Source organism: Leopardus geoffroyi, chromosome A1 (genome assembly GCF_018350155.1).
Source record: "Leopardus geoffroyi isolate Oge1 chromosome A1, O.geoffroyi_Oge1_pat1.0, whole genome shotgun sequence".
NCBI classification, from domain to species: Eukaryota; Metazoa; Chordata; class Mammalia; order Carnivora; family Felidae; genus Leopardus; species Leopardus geoffroyi.
The window spans coordinates 198,290,480-198,311,626 of NC_059326.1; the positions used below are offsets into that span (position 1 = coordinate 198,290,480).

The 21,147-nt window shown below is 41.8% G+C and overlaps 1 protein-coding gene across 1 annotated transcript; it reads left to right on the forward strand.

The window, feature by feature from the left end:
• The first annotated feature begins 4,049 nt into the window (after positions 1–4,049).
• Positions 4,050–13,343, forward strand: ESM1 (endothelial cell specific molecule 1). The gene is made up of 3 exons (XM_045438022.1): positions 4,050–4,869; positions 8,124–8,273; positions 11,843–13,343. The coding sequence occupies exons 1-3, from the start codon at positions 4,569–4,571 to the stop codon at positions 11,938–11,940; spliced, it is 549 nt and encodes a 182-aa protein (XP_045293978.1). The 5' UTR covers positions 4,050–4,568; the 3' UTR covers positions 11,941–13,343.
• The last annotated feature ends 7,804 nt before the right edge of the window (positions 13,344–21,147 follow it).

Sequence of the window (21,147 nt, forward strand, 5' to 3'; positions counted from 1 at the left end):
CGTGCTACACCTTGCCCTAGGCACATGCAAATTGCCATCAGCTGGTTCAAAGCAGAAAGACTTTCAGAAGGTACCAAAACCCAAAACTAAACTAAAAACAAAGTCTCATCCACCTAAGTTTCTCCACTTGCCCCTTGGAACATTTTGCCTTCAGGTCTGCCTTTATAATTCAATTTGAATTAAGCCTATCTGGGGGTGCCTGGTTGGCTCGGTCAGTAGAGCATGCAATACTTCATCTCAGGGTCATGGGTTTGAGCCCCACGTTGGACATAGAGATTATTTAAAAAAAAAAAAAGATTAAATAAAAATAAACCTATCTGGTAAAGAGGTTTGTGAGGAAGGCACAGTAAACATGGGACAATTTGACTTGACCATGAGGGTTTGGAATCCTTTCAGAGCCTTTCCCGCTTTGCCTATCCAGAAAAAAAAAAAAAAAGTGCTGGGTATTTGGTTACAAGCAATCAGAATGTGCAGGATTAAACACAAATTGCCAGAGCACATTACCTAGGCTTATTTTCCTTCTTGGAATAATGCCAAGTTTAAGGGACAAAATCATGATGGAGTTTTTAATGAGCAAGGTGTACTGGGTTGAATACTCAGTTTTATTGTTTCTCTGGCCGCCATTGCAGAAGGCCACAGGCTTTGAATCCCAAGATGGTATGGTTTGACCCACTATAACATGAACTTGCCTTTTCACAGTTGTAGAAGGCTTATGTGATTTTGGCCTTTCTCACTCTTTGGTCTGACATCTGATGCAGGGCAGAGCAAGGTTAGAGACTTGCCAACCCCAGCACGAGGCAAGCCAACCCAGGTGGGCCTCGTGCCCTCATCAGCAACTGCGTTGCCTTCACCTTAATTTGTTTTGTTGCAGATTAAAGTTGCCATTTTTTGTTGTTGTTTGTTTACTCATGCTCCAATTTCCTAACCCTGTGTGGCCATTGGTAACTTCCCTCAGAAGAGTGGTTGATCTGGATTCCTGGTTGGGAAAGACCAGAAATACAATGAGATGTAAATCCCATAGGGATTGTGCTGGGACAAACAGTTTTTGTCGGGTCTTGGAAGGAATGGAACGTTCCCCAAGAATGAGATGTTAGAAACTACGTGTGGAGATAGTTCCACTGCTTACGAACTCTGCTGAGCATATTTTCTCCACCCTTTTGGGTATGCATTTAGGCTCACTATTATTGTGGATTTGGGACTCTCAACTTGACATCTTCTCTCTGTTTACTTGTCCTTCACTGAAAGTGTTATCAGTTTTTGGAAATGCAGAACATGGGTTCCATGAACTCCTCTTCTTCCCTCAGCACTTGTGATATTGACCTCTGCAAGGCTTCTATTGTTTCTTCCTTAAATTTCCACAGAAGACCAGGAAGTTCTTATGCTTTGACTGTTTTTCTTTATTCACTGCCAACTCTATGATGATTATATTTTTAAAATGAAAAATAGCCATCACTTCGTGAATGCGTGCTACTTGATAGACATTTTCCATCCCGTTTTATAGGTCCTAACAATAGCCCTGTGAAGAAGCTGATGGTCCCACTGTACACAATGACAAAACGGAGGCTTAGAGATGTTAAACTCAGTTTCTGAGCTTTTTAGGTAGTGCGTGGCAGAGCAAAGATTCAAATCCAGCACTGGCGGAATCCAAACTTTATAGCAAGACCAAAGTGATAGGCAGGCTGGATCCTGCCCGTAAGAAATAAGGGCGCAGGGGCGCCTGGGTGGCTCAGTCTGTTAAGCATCCAACTCTTGATTTCAGCTCAGGTCATGATCTCACAATTCGTGGTATCGAGCCCCACGTCGGGCTCTTTGCTGACAGCCCAGAGCCTGCCTGGGATTCTCTCTCTCTCTCTTTCTGCCCTTCCCTGCTCATGGGCTCCCTCTCTCAAAAAAAAAAAAAATAAATAAATAAATAAAACTTTGAAAAAAAAAAGAAATAAGGGTGCATATAATGTTTCGTAATTTGAATGAAATAGTGGCCGACATTTAAAAATTAGGGCATTACATTTAAAAGTCTAGATTCCAGCTTCTCTTAAAAAAAAAAAAAAAATAGAAGATTCAGCCCAGTGGGCTCAGAGTCCAGCATGGAAGCAGTCAGCCATTCTTGAGGAGTCACTGCTTCCCTTAGTAAGGGCATGCCCTCTCAGGTGAGCAGCTCCCCTCCTTCTCACGTACATCTGGCATATCTTACCACTTTACCCACTTAGGTCACTGGATTGGTACCTGTATGTGTTCGATTTTGCAGTCCTTATTCCAGTCTCTAGAAACAGTCTGTTTCAGGGTTTGAGTCCTAGCTTCACCGTTTGCTAACTTTGTGCCCCTGGACAAGTTATGTAACCCCTCAAGGCCTCAGTTTTCTCACCTCTGAAGTGGGGATAAGAATAGTCCCTACCTCTTGAGGCTGCTTTGAAAATTCAACGTGGCACTCCATATACAGCGCTCTACACGGTGTCTGACACACGGTAAGTTTTCTCTAATAGATGCCATCATCAACCGTTATTGCAGTTAACCACTCTTTGCTCAGAAAGTGGTGTTCAGTAACCTTTTCCAAGGTCAGCCCTAAGTTGTGAAGGAGGCCATCAGAACAGTAGTCACGGAAGCACCACTGTGCTTAATAGGCAACCGAGCGCATGCCTTCGACACTAGACTGATCCCGTTCGAGTTCTACCTCGGATATTAGGGGGACCTGAGCAAATTATTTAACCTCGTTCTGACTCCGTTTCCCCATTCAGGAAAAGGGCATGAGGATTTTATCTACTTGATGAGGGTGTGGTGAGGAGCAAGTCAGTTAATACGTGTAAACGGTTTCAGAACAGGCGATCGGCACACACCGGGCCCTCAGTGGATGTTACCCACCGCTGAAAACAATAAATCAGATTGTGCCTCTGATAAGCGTGTGTTTGCTTCTGGGGAGATGCCGATAGAATGTGTCAAATTGGATCGCATGGGAAATTTGGAAATTGGAAGCTGGGACTCTTGCTTGGTTTTCTACCTCCTCGGTTCCGTGATGCATTCCAGATTCGGTTCCTTCCACCTTCCTAGAAGTGCACTTTGGAAGGCTACTCAGCAGACACATCCAATGGCCTCAGCCTCATCTTCTAATGGGGATAAGAATTCCGGAGACCAACTAGCCTAATGAACACTGTCGACTCTCAAAAGGGGAGGCTGAGGCTGAGAGAGATCCTGGAGCTCGCCCATAGCTAATTGGGGACAGACCAAGAGTCATCCATCAACTTCACTGGTTGAGTAGTTGCTAGAATGACGGCGGGTTTGTGCCTATTTTGACAAGTCGGGGGTGGGGCTGGGGACCCGACTTGTGGCTGATATAAGAACTCTGTTCTCTCCGCTCACCTTGCTCTTTCTGGCCCAGCCCCCTTCCTTCACGAGGCCCTGGTCCTGCCGATAGTGTGAGAGGACGGCTTTGTCTTCCCCAGGGGGACCTAGGCCCTGTGACCCTCCATTGCTTGAAGACCCTGTTTCCTGAGGGGTAATGTTTTCCCTTCCCCGTGACTTGCCTCTCTGGGCCACGTTCCGATTTCCCTGCTGGCTCGCTTGTTTCCTTGGGCTGACTGCCTTGTTTGGTGGTTTTTAGTGAGGGCTCTGAGAGATGCCAGGAGTGAGGGGATAGAGCTCCGAATGGCCTCAGTCATTGGACAGCCAGACTCGGTGATGGATGAGCCCTCTCCCCAGGGAGTTCTGGGTCAGAAGTCCAACTGATAAGTTTTTCCAGAACTGAGGAACCCAGAAACAGCGCCAGCAGCATCGTACCTCTTTTGTGGGTTTCGTATTACTTTGAAAGAAAATTCTCAGCTGCAGTTCCACATCTTACTAGAAATACAGCTCCATCCATGATAAACTTAGATATATGTGCCATGAATTGTTTTAGAGATAACATTTGGGGGGAAGGGAGGGAGGAAGGAAGAGAGGGGTCTTTAAAAAATCCCTTTCCAAATATTTCCTTTCTTCTAAGTATTGAAAAGGCACAATATAACTCTTTCTTCTCCCAAGTGAGCTCATAACTGTTTACTGAGGGGAAATACCAAATGTTTATTTATTTTGTTTAAAGGAGCTTCTTTCGTCCTGATGATTCACGTCGATGTCATTTTCCTCCTGACTCCAGAGGCTCTGAGACAAAGCCACAGCCCAAGTGATATGCCGGTGTCAGAACAATTCCTGTCCCGAAGGAAGGTATGCAACCTTCTTTATTCCCCCTTCACAGACGTCCTTGAGCCCTCGAGACGGATGTGAGCGAGTTTTTCAGTGCTCATGCAAAACAACCATCTAAACATAACAGATGACATCAGCTTGGGCTTTTCAATTCCTGGATGGCAGCGGCGTGTTAATCCAGCCTTCATCCTGGATTTCATAAACTAAAACAAGAGAGCCTGGCAAGAGGACAGCGCTGCTGCTGGGTTGAGGAAATTGATGACGGGGAAGCATGCGGGCAACCCAGTGTATAAAGCTCATAAACGTGTAGGCAGAGGCTCGGCTACCACTTTGGACAGCTGCTTCCCGCCAGCAGAGAACCACGCCGCCCGCAGGGAGCTGAGCCAGAGCCGGCGGGAAACATGAAGAGCCTCTTGCTGCTAGCCACGCTCCTGGTACCCGCGCACCTGGCGACGACCTGGAGCCCCAAGTACGCGGTCGACTGCCCCGAGCGATGCGACCGCGCCGAGTGCAAAAGCAGCCTGAGCTGCAAGCGGACAGTGCTGGACGACTGCGGCTGCTGCCGGGTGTGCGCCGCGGGCCTGGGCGAAACCTGCTACCGCACCGTCTCCGGCATGGACGGCGCCAAGTGTGGCCCGGGGCTCAGGTGTCAGTTTTACAGTGAGGAAGATGACTTTGGTGACGAGTTTGGTATCTGCAAAGGTAAAGAGTGACCCCCTGCTCCTCCCCGTCCAGGGCACACCGAGGGCTTTTAGCCAGCGTGGGAGGCAAGGAGGCTTCCCTTCAAGGACGAGAGGGAAAGTGCAGGTGGCTTAGGAGCAAGGCCCGGCAAGGGTGTTGTCACAGGGAGAGAGAGAACTCTGCGAACAGCAACTGACAGCCAGTGTGCAGGAAAGCACAGAAAGCAAGACAGCATTTCACTCATTATGTGTGTGTAGGAGACGGAAGGAAAAAAGTTGCGATGAGAAATCGTGTTACCTCCCTTTCTGGAAAACTTTAGAAACTTCACAGGTAATCTGTTTGGATGGTTTAGGTGCTGTCTCCAGTGATTACAGAGGTCTGCGCTTAGATAACCGCTGGTGGCGTCTAGGCTGGGGCTTAGTGAGTCTTTGATGTTGAAAGGGTCCATGGGTTGGTGGGCATCTCTCAAGATCATGTATTTCTGATGAACGGCTGATGCACTTTGTGAAACAGGGTGGGGTTTGATCATGAAACGAAATGACTCACATTCTTGAAGGAGGGTACCCTGAAGTATAAAACAAGCCTCGTTCCACTTTATGGAAGTGTTTGATCACCTAGAAAAATGGCAGATGGTCTCAGACAAGTACAAATAACAGTCAAGAAAAATAAAAATTGGAAGTCTGTGAAGAATGAGAGTTTGCAGACTTAAAAGAAGTGTCATTAGGTTGAAATCATAGCTAAACAATGTAGTTACACATCTGTAGAATTTATTTCAAACTCAGTGACTGTAGTTTAAAAAATGTTTGGGTCAAAAGAATGGTGATTTAAAATATATATATGGATACTTCATGATCTCATAATTAAAAGCTATTATTAAGATGAAACACATACGCTATAGCCCCATGCATCAGTTTTATAATACAAAGCAGCTTTTAAAATGATTAAAGAGGCTGGGTATGGTATTTCTTATATTTTCTTTCTTATTTCATTCTTATACTTTATGTAATTGAAACAGTTGTATGCTTTTATGAACGATAATAATCCACCATTGATCTAGTCTCATTCATACACCTACCTTTTAGACAAATATTTTAGAAATCAATTACCTTTTCACCCGCAGAACGTAACATTCCTAAAGATTAGGAAATGAATGCTTGCAGGAGGAAGAGAATTTTATTTTTTGCTCAGTTTAGTTTTGCTTATAACCACTAAAAGGTAGAATATTGAGGAACCTTTTTTTGTGCGTGTGTGTGAACATTCACGAGCATTTATTTAAGCTGAGGAGAACCTGTATTTTCTATAAATTACAGGATTTCACGTAAGGAATTTAGGGAGGAAGTAGTTCAACCGATCATACTTGTCACATAGCAAATATTTGCAGTGGATTGTTTTTTCTCTGGACACAAAAATTGCCTCTATCAATGGGACTGTAAATGCCCTGTCACATGTGGGTAAAGAAATGGCACAAGGCCTATGGGATCTTTAGCAATCTACCCTTCTACTGAATGACTGAGGCAGCTGTTAACGGGATAGATTCTTAAAATGCACTTAGGATTGTTCTTCTTGGCATCCTTCAGACTGCAAGCGAGTCTGGTTTCAAACATTTTTCTCTCTGCTGGAAACAGTGACCCTGCGTGAAACTCAGCAACTTCAGACAGAGACGTTGGATTTTGCTGTAGGCGGATTCCCTCTTTCAGCCTTTGCACAGAACCGTATACGTTAGCTGCACATCCAGATGTTTTCTCAATATTCAGATGTTTGGCGTTAGGCTGCCGAGTTAACAATCAGCCAGCCAACATCTATTTACTGAACACCTGCTATCCGCCCAGCACTACTCAATACGCTAGGGGATGAAACAGAGGCATAATTGAGAATTTGGCTAAAGTTTGAGTTTTCAATGTCACTGGAGACGCACTCAAATTCCAATCCTGTATGCTCTTCCGAAAGAGGCTTTTGGGGATCCTTTTTAAGGGCTGTTCTTGCGAGCAGAGGGGCCAGTGTTTAAAACCAGGCTCCTCCGCAATCTGAAGAATGCCAGTGAGAAGAACTCTAAATCTCTTCCCCAAATAAAGTTCATTCATGTCTACCTCGATCATTCTTGTGGAATATTAGATTGCTAAGGGCTCGGCTGCTTCACAGTTCGTTTCTCCCCCATGTGTGACTGTACACGTACGAGAAGATTCTCATGCCAAGAGAATACGTATTCTGCATCTATTCTGCTTGGCTGTTAAGGATAGGGGGGTCTATCGGGATGCTGTTTATGTCATAACAATCCTGCATTTTTAATAAGTGATTTTGTTCTTTTCTCAGCATAATATGTTTGAGTCTAGGTATGAAAATGCTGATGCTCTAAATGCTTCCAGATTTGAGGTATATAGGCAAAGTCTTCAGCTTTCTCGTTCTTCCTAGCATGCACATCTTAGGTTTGCAGAACATTTTACTAGAAAATCCTCTTAACATCCAGGGGAGCTAGGTGACCTGTACTGCCGTGTCAACAGATAAGGTAGCTGATGAAAGCTGGCACAGACTGAGGATTGAGCGCTTGGTGGACAGCTGGCATCGACACCTCTCTCAGTCCCTGGGTAGCGTGGGGTCCTTTCCTATATGTTGCTATTTTAAAATAGCGAGTTGTTTGTGAGTACGGTGGATTCAAAGACAGCGTCACATCTTTTATATTTTAAAAAATTTTTTTTAACGTTTATTTATTTTTGAGACAGAGAGAGACAGAGCATGAACGAGGGAGGGGCAGAGAGAGAGGGAGACACAGAATTGGAAGCAGGTTCCAGGCTCTGAGCCATCAGTCCAGAGCCCAACGCGGGGCTCGAACTCACTGACCGCAGGATCGTGACCTGAGCTGAAGTCGGACACTTAACCGACTGAGCCACCCAGGCGCCCCTAAACTCCTTCGCAGCTGATCCGTAGGTCTGTTCAATTGCCCACCTCACCGACCTGTCACGGAAGCAGTCTCGGGAACCTGTCCATTGGTACCTAAGCAAAAAGTGAACAGAATTAAGGTTGGTTCAAGGATGTTGGTTGTGTCTAGCTGTCTTCAACTAAACTCCAGAGCAGGACACTAGAGCCGAGGTGTCCTGCTCTTGGGGTGTGATTTCACGTTTGTGACTTAAAGTTTCAACTTCCCAAACTTGGGTTTTTTAAAGAAGTGGTTTGTATCTGACAGTCAAGGTTCACGAGGTGTGTTCAGATATGGAGGCTGTGCGGGCAGGGGCTCGTGCACAAGGAGCAGCTCCCTCTCTAAACCTATCTTGTGTCCTCAGACTGTCCCTACGGCACCTTCGGGATGGAATGCAAGGAGACATGCAACTGTCAGTCCGGCATATGTGACAGAGTGACTGGCAAATGTCTGAAATTTCCCTTCCTCCAATATTCAGTAGCCAAGACTTCCAACAGGAGACTTGTTTCTACAGGTAAGAATTGACTTCAGTATAGGGGCACCTGGGTGGCGCAGTTGGTTAAGCGTCCAACTTTGGCTCAGGTCACGATCTCATGATTTGTGAGTTCTAGCCCCATGTCTGGCTCTATGCTGACAGCTCAGAGTCAGAAGACTGCTTCACATTCTGTGTCTTCCTCTGTGTCTGCCCCTCCCCCCCTCCACCAAAAAATAAAGAAATATTAAAAAATTATTTTTAAATAAAAAAAAAGAATCGATTTCAGTACAAACATCAGAACAATAATCTCATTTTCAGTTTGAATAACTTAAGCAATATAGAGGATTAGAATAAAGCATTGGTTTGAATGATTTTGTTTTTTATTTTACTCAGGGGAAAGGGGTGGTGATTGAGTTCGGTTGCTGTTGTTGGTTTTTTTTTTTTTAAAGATTTTTATTCATAATTTTGAGGATTATACATTTTTCCATAAAGTTTACCCAGCCATACGGAGAATAAATATGATTGATTACCAAAGCACCTGTAATAAGAAAATAACCAAGATACACAAAGTTCCTTAAATTCTTCAGTGATGTTTATGTATAGTAGACAAAGTTACTTCTCTCTCAACTTCACATAGAAAAAATACCCTCAAGAATTTATTAGATAAGGTTTAAGAGCCAAGATAGAAAATATAGAACACTTCTTCTTAACCAAATGGAAGTATTTCCAAAGAATATTTCCCAGCATGTGTTTTTATAGATTTTGGAGAGGATAAGAGACAGTATCTGTGACCGAAACTTGGGAATTATCTCTAAGCCTTTGAATGAAATTGTAGTAATAGCCACATGATGCTTGTTCATGCATGTGTATTTCTTATCAGGTTTTAGAATGTGAGAAATACAACGTATAAGATGGTGCTGTGCACATATTTGGTTACCTTGTTGGATAAACAATCAGTATAGTAAAACTTCATTAAATTGAAAATAGCACATTTAAAACAACATGTGGTCACAGAAACTGTTAGTATCAACAAACTATGCAATTTCTCCCCCTTAGATATAAATAGTTGACAATCCAAGTCCATTTTATTTAGTTTTTGTTTCTGGTTCTTTGTGCTTCAAATTAAGATTTGAAATATTTGGCAAATGTACTTATTTCTTAATTTTACCTCCTTCTTACACATGGATACAATTAAGTACATTAAGAGAAGGAGGAAATATTGTGCTAAGAAGGGAATTATTATGCTGAAGTGTGGTTATGCCCCTAAACATTTATCTAAACTGAAACCCCTGTTTTTAAAGCTATTAGGTGAGCATCTTTGTGGCGATTTGATCTGGAAATTGAGAAAGTCATTAATAGGTTAAATACTTAGGACTTGTCCTATGGTACTTAAAAAGCAAAATGGAAAAAGATTGAGTTTTAAGTCCTAAAAAATTTGATATTAAGGTGAAATTTACACAACATAAAATTAACCATTTTGAAGTGAGCAGTTCAGTGGTAGCTAGTACATTAACAACGCTACATAGCCGCCACTTCTGTCCCGTTCTAGAACATTCTCATTAGCTCAAAATAAAACCCCACTATCCGGTAAGCAGTTGTCCCCATTCCTCAACTCCCAGCCCCTGGAAACCATCAATCTTAGACCTGCACATTTTTTGAATGATTTGACTACTTCAGTACAGGTTTGAAACTTACTGTCTCAGGACAGTCAGCTGTCTCAAATGCTTGCATCTTCTTTTGTCTTATTTCGCCTTCTCAAAACTGCAGACTACAAAACACTTTAAAGAACTTCTGAATTCCTCTTCATTCATTTATGATTGTGCCTAAACCTTTTCCACCAAGAGAGAGAGAATGGACTCCCTTGTGAATCTTATTGGTGTTTGGGAAGAATGCTTGGGAGGCCATGAGAGCACCTTTGGAGTAATCCTCAGGAAGGATAATAATCCTCACATCCGTCCCTTCCATTGTATACCCAGCCACATGCCCTCTTCTCCACTGGACTGTTGGACAGTCTCTTTCCCTTCGGCGTGTCACCCTTGCTTGTTTGCTTGCAGATTCTGCAGATGTCTTGACTACTAGATAGATGCCTTGGCCACACATATTTTTCTGGGTGGAAGTTACATTAGGGGTTACACACAAAAAACATTTCTATACCCAAATTAGGTATCAAGATTCTTAGTAGAAATCTATGGGAAAAGCATTGTCTGACCCGAGGTATGTGGGTTTTGTTTTTTTTTTCCCCCCATTAGCTAAAGAGCAACAAAAATGATTACTGGTTAATCTTGGTAAACCTTAGGTTCAGGATGGGAGCAGAATATCCTAAAGGCTTTGTGGAGAGGCAGCATAGGAGCTCCACTGCTCAGTGGTACCTTGTCTCCTTGTGACTTTCCAGGGTTCATGTGCTACCATTTATAGGAGGGGGCTTGTCTGGCTATCAACTTCACATCACCTCTGTGCGAATCTGTTTTCAAAGCCTTTGTAAATGGTGCCAACGTTCGTCCGCACAGGGACTTCTGGAAGTCCCTTCCATGCCCTGATTGCATGAGCTCGTCTTCTCTAGATTTCTATCTAATGGCTACTACGATCTTGTCAAGTGGGTTTCCTATTTCCATTTCTTGTTGTTGTTGTTTTGTAGTGAGATTTCCAATTTTCTGAGATGGGGAATTTATAAGTAGCTTTTTTTTAGGGGGACAGGGACAGTGAGATCTGGAATATTTGATTACTTTGCATACATTCATCTGCCGGGCTGCACGAATCGTACAGGGCTCCATTTTAGGATGTGCACTGTTGAGGCAAATACACTTCGCTACTCTTAGAAGCAGACAAATTTCATTTTGGAAAATTCTAAATATTACAAATTTTTATTTGAGCAAAAACCGTCTTTATAAAAGTTCTGCCCTTTGGTCTGCCTTCTGCCTTCTGGAGCCACAAAATAAGCTAACCCTTCTTCCATACCAGATAATAGGAAAATCTTATTAAAGATCTACTCTTATAGCATTTGCTCATTCCATAAGTATTTATTAAGTGCCTACTATGTTCCAGGCACTGTAGTAGCAATGAACAAAACAAAGCCTCTGCCTTCTTGGAGCTGATATTCTAGTGGTGGAGTGAAATAACACATAAATAAAAAAGGCAAATGCATGTATAAGATAATGCCTGGTGGTAACAGGTGTATGAGGAGAAATCAGTCGGCGGTAGGGGCTGACTCAGATGGGAGGTGCCGATTAACAGAGAGTGGGTGAATACAGTGAGTATAGACTCTTTGAATCTATAAAAAAATTATTGTAAATCCCTTGTTATTACAAGGGAAAATAATATAGGGGCATCATGTGGCTCAGTCGGTTAAGCATCCGACTTTGGCTCAGGTCATGATCTCGCGTTTCACGAGTTCAAGCCCCACATTGGGCTCTGTGCTGACAGCTCAGAGCCTGGAGCCTGCTTCAGATTCTGTGTCTCCCCCTCTTTCTGCCCCTCCCCTGCTTGTGCTCTCTGTCTCTCAAAAAATGAATAAATGTTAAAAAAATTTAAAGAAAATAATATAAAACTGTTCTTGATCTTAGGGTTATCAACATTTGGACATGCATGATTTGTATTCCTTCTCATTTCAGAGCATGACATGGCATCCGGAGACGGCAATACTGTGACAGAAGAACTTGTAAAAAAGAATACCCGCTCGCCTGTAATGAAATGGTTAAATCCTCGCTGAGCCTGGGTGGGGTTTCTGAGAGAAGACTCTTATCTTAATGGTCATTCAACACACAGCCAACATTTTAGGAACTGTCTAGATTATAGCATATGGACATGTGATATCGGGAGGCCAAGTGTGGGGGTCCAGAAAAAAAATAATAAAGTAGGCTACTAACAATCCATAAAATGCATATGACTGAACACTTTTAGATCTTTGTGAAATATACGAATACATACAGATTTGTTAAATATGTGTTTATAGTAATACTGAAGAACAGAAAACACAATTTAGATCATATTAACGTGGACGCAGATCAGCCCCAGAGGAAGCTAAAGCTGAAGGCCACAGTGCCTGTGACTCGGATGTGCATTGATGCTGGGATACAGGATGGAGGGAGAGTTCAGAGCGAGAGAAGGTGGGGGCGGGTGGGGGAGTATGGTATTTAGGTCTTCCTTGTAGTAGCACCAATAGAATTTAATTGTGCTTTTTTTTTTTTTTTTTTTTTTTTTTAACTTTGGGAAAAGTAAACACAAAACCAGCCCTGAAGGAAGGGGGATAGTTGAAGCTTGTAGGAGATTGGGTAGCAGCCCCCATAGTGAGGCAGGTTTCAAAGACTGCTACGTGTCATTCCCAGATGACCGCATCTGAAGGGAGATTCTGGGGCAGAGGGCAAACTCCTGTAAATGGTTTTAAAGAAGGCCACCTCAGACCGAGAGAGCCAGGCAGTATTTTTCCCACTTGGAGGAGGTGGGAAGGTAAATATTTACATAATTTTGTCAACGATTTATGTTAGTATGAGTCATCCTAACAGACATACTCATCACCCTCTACTGTTCGTTTAAAACGGGTAGAATAAAGGTATAACTCTCTAAGGTTTCCAAACCCCCAAGGCATGGTAAATTTATTAGTAATTATAGTAATATTTACAGTAATAAGCACAAGAGAACCCTGGGAAGAACTTAGTCATGACAGATGTATACAATGTCAGAAAATGAGCAACAGAAGGAATTTATTGAAAAGCCAGTGCAGTGACTTAGAAGCGTTTTAGGTTTAAAGTAGAAAATACTTTTTAGGAGGTTTGGAAGAGAGTCAAGAAGCGTCAGCTTTAAAATAGGGCTCATTTTCTTATTTTTCTTTCCTTCAAAGTCAGTTGATAAGTGGAATTATGAGCACACGGGAGGATCTCAGCACAAACGGGACGGTTGTACTAGATTTTGTTAGGAAACGTTTGCAGACCTATTTTATTTGGAGTGAAGATTATTTAAGGATTATTTCACTATTTGCCTATGTTTTATTCTCAAAGTTTGCCACAGAGTTGTGAATGCGTGTGTGGGAAGGTCTTGGATCATGAGCTGCATAAGCTGTTGGATTTGTTTTAAAAGGAAAAGTTTATGGCTGCTCAATAAAAATACAAGACAGCTGCTCTGAGTCCATTCATGACTTTGTTAAATCATTAAAAGTTATTTAAGATTCACTTGATGGAGTGCTGGATGGCTCGGTCGGTTGAGTGACCCGCTCGTGATGGCTCTTGATTTCAGCTTTGGTCATGATCTCACGGTTCATGGGGTCAAGCCCCAGGTCGGGCTCTGCACTGACAGCACGGAACCTGCCTGGGATTCTCTGTCGCCCTCTCTCTCTGCCCCTCCCCCATTCGCTTACACGTGTGCTCTCTCTCAAAATAAGCATTTTTTAAAGAAAAGTTTCATCCAATGAACAAAAAGTCTGTGTGCCTATTAAAAGTTGGCTTCTTAACTGAATTTGCTGCTACAGGTAAGCATTTTCTGTCAAAACATGAGGCTAGAATATTTATTTCTTTGCCTCACATTTTTGGTCTACCCATGCCTTATCGTTCCCTGAAACGTAGGTCCCTAAATATTAATCCATTCTGTAGAGACAAAAACAAAACAACACTTTGGTCAGTGTTTTGAAGATACTTACACTTTAGAAGGTGTCTGCAAAGACAGACCTTTCGGTGTCTGTAAAAGAATAGAGTAGCATTTGGCTTTGGAGCTTGAGAGTATCGTATCCAAGAACAGTATAGTTTCACTTAGCTTTATTATGGGCAAATTAGGAAAACATTTAAATGAATTGACACAATGCCAAAAAAAAAAAATTTGTCTGTATTAGCAAAAACATCAATCTGCCTGATCTTTTTCCTTTTTTTAAGATGGAAGAAACAGGACTTGCCTCTGGTCCTTGTTCTGCAGCCTGGGAGATCATGGTCAATATAATTGAACAAAGGTGGGTTCATCTGTTCTCGGTCGCAGGCATGTTTTCTAGTTGCCCAGCTTCCTGTTACTGGGACCCCTCTGTGCATTTCACTTCAAGTGCTGGTACTGGTCTGTCTCAAATTGCTCTGTAGCCTTCTGACTGACTCCAAAATCTTTGGATTTTTTACTTTTTGACTGCAATACTTTTGAGCATGCAATTTTAAACTGAATACATAGCATAGTGTTAATACACTATGTCCATTATAGCACATATACTCAAAGTAGAAATTTTTAAGGGATTAAAAAATAAATAGAAACAGGAGTTCTGAGATTTTTTTTCCTACACCCCTATGGACTATCATGGGAAACACTGGAGAAGTAAAAGAAAATGCCAAATGTCACTGGTTCCTAGTGAGGCTCAACCTCATTTGATATTGAAGAGAAACCAAACTGGCACATATTCCACACAATAAGTAGTTCTGGAATGAATGGATTAATGGATGAATAGTTGGATGGATAAATGGATGAATGGAAGGATGGATGGGTAGATAGGTGGGTAGAAGGATGTTTGGGAAGAAAGATGGAAGAGACTTGGGTGAGTGGATGTCTGGAGGAACGAATAAACGAATGAATGAATGAATGAATGAATGAATACATGAATGAATGAAGCAGGTGACAGGCCTATCTCCAGCAGAACCGATGGAGCAAATGGCTTCCCATCCCTCTCATCTACCAGCTCCCATCTCCTTGATGGCTGTTATCCTGCCTATTAGGACCCTAGGAGATTGAAAAACTGGCTGCATCCGTGAGAGTCAGTAAATCTGACAAGTAAGGTTGTCCAAGGCCACAGCAACAGGGAGTGCTTCTCCATCAAGCAGTGGGGACATCACCTGTGGTAACAAAATGTGTAAGGTAACTTTAGTGGTAGCCAGATTGCATTGTCATTTTCTGTGAAAGGCAGTTCAGGAGGACTGTTGTTTCCATTCTGTATTTGTTTCCTTTCCTTTATCCTGAGGTCCCTAGGAGTAAAGGATCCATAGATATAATTCAGCATCACAACAGATATTTGGAGGGAGAACTGATTATTTCTGATTGCCCATATGTAGTGTTAATCAATGAGTTAAGGCCTGGCTTTAAAAGGACGCATGTTATAGACCTGCAGTTCTTTATTATTCATTAGAATTACCTAGAGGCTCTGCTAACACACAAACTGCTTATTTGTTATGTCTGAGATGAGGCCCAAAGATTTTCCACTGTTACAAGTTCCCCAGGCGATGCAGATACTCTGGGTCCAGGGACCTTACTTTGAGAATCACTGATACAGGGATATCTAGACTTGCCTAGAAAGGAAAGAAACTAAGGTGTGCTCAAAACCAATTCTTGCTGGCCTTATGAAAGAATGTGCTGCAAGATTTCTTAACCAGTTGTTTCATTCAACTTATTTTTGTTGTTTAAAGATACTTAACTAAGCCACGGGGAGGGTTGAAAAATGTCAGAGAAACTTTAAATTGTGGGGACTTGTCAGGGACAAGTGGCAAACCATCAAAGAAGGATGGAGGTGAAAGAACCAGAGAATTTGGAAGCAGTCAGGGAGTTTGTGGTCTCATAGGAAGACATTCAAGAAGAGTGACCAGTGGCACCATGTGTCATGAAGAGACCAGGGAGAGCTAAAGAGTCCTCAGGAGGACCATTCTAAAGCAATGATAGAGTCTGATGTGATTATATTAATCCAGTGAATACAATTCCATTTATACAGGTCCTTGTGACATAACTCTCACAGAGTAGATGTGTTTATACATTTTCCAGCCCTCTAGGAACTACGGGAGTACACAGAAATCTGAAATATTGGAGTTCAGAGGAGAAGCCTAAAGAATTCTAGTCTAAACCTTTTATTTTACAGATGAAACACCTAGACCCAAATAAATTTGGTGATAAAATGTGTGTGGTAGTGAAAACTACTACTTATCATTGTACCACTTTTAGCCGTTCAATACTTTTAAAGGAAAACATTCATATTTGTAGTTTACCTACCACATATTTAAAAAATATATACACATAGGGGTGCTTGGGTGGCTCAGTCGGTTAAGTATCTGACTTCGGCTTAGGTCATAATCTCTCGGTTCATGAGTTCGAGCCCCCCACATCGGGCTCTGTGCTGACAGTTTAGGGCCTGGGGCTTGCTCCAGATTCTATGTCTCCCTCTCTCTCTTCCCCTCCCCTGCTCATGCTCTGTGTCTCTCTCTCTCAAAAATAAACATTAAAAAAATTTTAGAAATATATACATATATATCTATATTAAGACCTAAAAGGTATATATCTTTTCACACAAAAATTCTATTGTTATGAATTTATTCTAAGGAAATAATTGTTTTGACAGTACAAAAACATATACAGTAAAACCTTGGTTTGCGAGCGTAATTCGTTCCGGAAACATACCTGTAATACAAAGCCCTTGTGTATCAAAGCGAATTCCATTGGCTCAGTTGTGATCATGTGACATTCGGCATCACATACTACTTGTACAGCAAGACATTGCTCCTTTATCAAGTTAAAATTTATTAGAAATGTTTGCTTGTCTTGTGGAACACTTGCAGAGCAAGTTACTCCCAATCCAAGGTCTTACTGTATACAAAAAAAAAGTTGCAATTTTTGTTAGTAATTGTAAGTAATCTGAAAAGGTCATTGGTGGAGTATTTGACAAAGAAATGGCAGTGTAGCCATGAACTGACTACAACCTAGCCATTGTAAATGATGAAGTGTGTTTAGAATGACTGACAGAGGATGTGTTCACTCCAAAGCACAAGGTGACAACGTAATCAGGGCCAGGAGTTGGTCAGGCGTGTGGCTGCCTAAACACAGAGTCCCTCTCCCCAGTTCGAAAGCAGCTATTTTGTTTTTATTATCAAGTTAAATAACATACAGTGTAGTCTTGGTTTCTGGAGTACAATCCAGTGATTCATCCCTTACCTATAACACCTATTCATCCCAACAAGTGCCCTCCTTAATACCCATCACCCATTTTCACCATCCTCATCAACCCTCAGTTTGTTCTCTGTATTTAGGAGTCTTATGGTTTTCCTCCCTCTTTATTTTTATCTTATTTTTCCTTCCCTTCCCCTATGATCATCTGTTAAGTTTCTAAAATTCCACATATGAGTGAAATCATATATCTCTCTTTGACTTATTTCTCTTAATGTAATACCCTCCAGTTCCATCCATGTTGTTGCAAATGGCAAGATTTCATTCTTTTTCATCATCGAGTAGTATTTCAGTGTGTGTGTGTGTGTGTGTGTGTGTGTGTATGTGTATCACATCTCCTGAATCCATTCATCAGTGGATGGACATTTGGGCTCTTTCCATAATTCGGGCATTGTTAATAGTGCGAAAGCAGCTACTTTTTAAACACTTTAGTTTTTTATAGAAACAACAATCCTTTTTTTGCGTTGCTGGTTTATTGACCTACACTGAATTTTTATTCAGGTTTGCAATAGTGATAACTGGTGCAAACAGGTTCGGTAATAAATACAACAGACTCTTGGTATGCCTCTATTTCAACTGGCAGAAATGCAAGTCTTCAGGTGCACCCCAGAGGGAGGTCTGTGTGCCTGCACCCTTTAGCGTACACCCTGGATATCACAGCTGTATGTTATCCAGAGAGAACAGAGACACATGGTGATCTCAGTGAAGTCACTACGGGGAGGTCGCTTAAGAACACTTCTCTATAGTAAGTGGAAAAAAGCATGCTACGATGCCATAGGGATAATCTTATTCTGTGAAAAAAATATATAAATAGAGATAGTAAGAGCGATGCCTATCTTATTCTTTATATCTGTACCTATATTCTGAAAGTTTTGCCACTAGTTTTATAATTGGCAAAAAGAATAAAGCTCTCTTCGTTTTTGAAAGTTTCAATTGTAGCAAACGTAAACAAACGAAGATGACTTTGTGGTTTATTGCGTACATGGTGACTAAAGGGAATAATCCTATATTTCAGTGGTTTTGTGATGTACTTTGTCATCCTGGCACTCGGTTAGATACAGAAATAGGATTTCAAACCAATTCAATGTAGAGAATTATAATTTTCTGATAAATCCTAGAAAGGCTACAAAGCACATTAGCACATTATACTTCTCTCTTCTGGAAGAAAATCTTTTGGTCTGACAGAAGCAAAGCCAGTGAATCCTTAGTAAGTATAGATGAAGGTCTCTGGATCATAGGTACACATTTTAAAGTACAATATACCTTCTGCACCTATGCACAGAAATGCTATCTGCTTAAGCTGGTGGTTAGGCCACCAGGGTTTTAAAGTATTTCCTGACACCTGTGAAGTTGGTAAATATTTCCTGTTTTTGTTGTGTCTAGAGAAAACAGGAATTTACAACTTGGAAGCGATTATTAAACAAACGTTGTGAACGACCTCTACGTATGTACTTCCCTGGTATGAGGCTTCATTTTCTTCAAATCTATCATAACATATTTCTCTTAAGGGAAAAATGTGATTGTCACACTAATCCGACAGCTAACTGAATGGTGGAAGACAAACCTTTGAACCAGGAGGAATGGCACCTTATCTTAGACGTGGGGTGGGTACTATGCAGTTTCAGAACTTAAATATAAATTTAATTATAAGTCTTTAAGAGTTAGCAAAACAGAGAAAGTGAGCAATAAATCCCTATCGATGGCTCTGGGCTAACAATACATAGCTAACCTATTTGAAAAATATTTGTGATTATCTTAAGTACTATTGAAGGACCCTAGATTTTTTGAGTCAAAGGGAGCCAGGATTAACTCATTATCATATTCACTAATTATTGACTTTGGTTTGTTACTTACCCACACTGCACCTTAGTGTCCTCTGCGAAAAGCGTGGCTAATGGCTCATGTACAACGTTGTAAGGACCTTGACCCATGTTCTATGCATGCCATTTTATCCTATCATTGCATCTGCCATGTACTAAGCTTTCTAATAAATGGCAGATCATTTAAAGCATTGTCATATAAGCCAACTTTCTTGTGTATTTCATATGTCCATTAACTGCAACAAGACTGAAGCATTTCAAACATTGTAAGTGTTCCATTAAAGACAGATACATAAAGACATTGAAGAAAACTGACTCCTTAACACACTTGAAGACGTCCATAAAAGGTAAATGGCCATGAGTGAAATTCAATTAATATCATTTGAAACTCTCTCACAATTCTACAAAAGACGTGACTATTTTTAAAGAACAAATAATAGTGTTCTATTTAAATCTCCAAACAATTATTAGCATGCTCCTGAAAGAAAAAAAAAGGTACAATGCTCCAGGAGAATGCAAGGGAGCCCTACAGATGTGGCACACTTCCCTGCATGTTATTTTTAGTTTTCTATTCCTGCCTTTTATTTTGGGACTTGGCCCGCTTCCTTTGTAGTTTCCCCTTAACTTGTTCATACCTTTCTTTCTGATATAATGCATTTTAAGCTGCCTTTTTTTTTTTTTCACCTCTCAAAGGAAGCTCAAGGAATGTTGGCCAGCTCAGAAATCCCTGCTAGTCTTGGCAGTAGCTGAGATCTTGGTTTGAAAACAACCTTGGAAACCCAGGATCATGGTTGACTCTCTAGTTATTTAATGAATCAGAGCTAGGGAGGCATCTGAGACCAGAGATCAGTAGATTTTGAATACCATTTTCTTGAAATTGTTTCTTGGCCTCTGGAAACCAGAGGAATTTGAAAATGGACTCATTTCTCTTAGACTCACACAAAAGCGAAATCCAGTTTAAAACATAAGGAGAAAGCATGGTAGATGTACTAGAAGGCTATTTTGCCTTTTACCCATGAGCAGTTAGGCGGTCTGCTTGGAGGAGAATTCGTTTTGCACAGGGTCAACGGAAGCAGGGTGAGGAGATGAGGTGTGGTCCCTGTCTTTAAAGAGCCTTGTGGAGATGGGATAGGGAGAACTGAAACACACAGGTGCCCAATTCAATCATGGGGGTACTTTGTGGTTGTTTGGTCGCGAGCAAACCGAAACAAAACAGTGGAAAAATGGACTCCGGCCAACGTCAACAAAAATGTAACGTCTTGGTAGGATGGGGGTGCCTCACAAAATGGAAAAACAGGGGCAACTGGGTGGTTCAGTCGGTTGAGCGTCCAACTTCAACTCAGGTCATGATCTCGTGGTTTGTGGGTTCGAGCACCGCGTTGGGCTCCATGCTGACAGCTGGGACCTTGGAACCTGCTTTGCATTCTGTATGTGTGTGTGTGTCTCTCTCTCTGCCCCTCCCCTGCTCACTCTCTCTCTCTCTCTCTCTCAAAAATAAATAAACATTAAAATGGAAAAACAAAACACCTGCTGAATCCATTGGTTTGGAGGAGGCAGGGCAGCTGGGGAGGTGCAGGTGACAGGAGCGACCACACATTACACTGGGGTGCTGCTGCTGGGACAAAGAGTCACAGTCATTTTGTGCATATTCTAGTGCTTCTCAGTTGTTCCACGCCTCTCTGAAACTCCTTTTTTGGGATGTTGTCCTCTGACCTTATGGCCCTTTTTAACAAATAGCTCGATGGTGACAAACATTCTTCCCTTGTAGCTGGGTTTCATTTTTGGATGTAGCCAACGCCCTTCAGAACCCAGTCTGGCCCATAAGATGTTGATCAATTTGGGCAGTGCTGTTTTGCTGAAAAACAAGTTGTGAAAGACAACAAGAAAGAAATAGTAGAATCTGAGCCGGAAGGAGTGCTTTAGAGAATCACGAACTCACTCCATGGTCTTGGGGATTTAGGAAGCAGGAGCCCACTGTAGGTCATTTCTGTTGTTGGTGCTTTTGGGAGAAACACTGAAAGTGTTGCTCAGGTGTTTTTTGCAGGTTGGTTGAAGCTTCTTCATGGATGAAGCAGAGGCGTGGCCAGGTTCATGGCCATGGTGTCAGTGGCAGGAAGAAATCATAGTTCGACTGCTCCCTTTATCTATCTCATAGTCTGGCCATTGATCTCTTTTTTTTTTCTTAAATAACTTTATTTGATATCAAAGGCAAAAAC

Bases quoted from the DNA above. Each gene is read 5' to 3' on its own strand.
- ESM1 (XM_045438022.1), top strand. From the start codon at position 4,569: ATGAAGAGCCTCTTGCTGCTAGCCACGCTCCTGGTACCCGCGCACCTG. The intron at 4,870-8,123 runs GTAAAGAGTGAC...TTGTGTCCTCAG, and splicing joins CGAGTTTGGTATCTGCAAAG to ACTGTCCCTACGGCACCTTC. The intron at 8,274-11,842 runs GTAAGAATTGAC...TTCTCATTTCAG, and splicing joins CAGGAGACTTGTTTCTACAG to AGCATGACATGGCATCCGGA.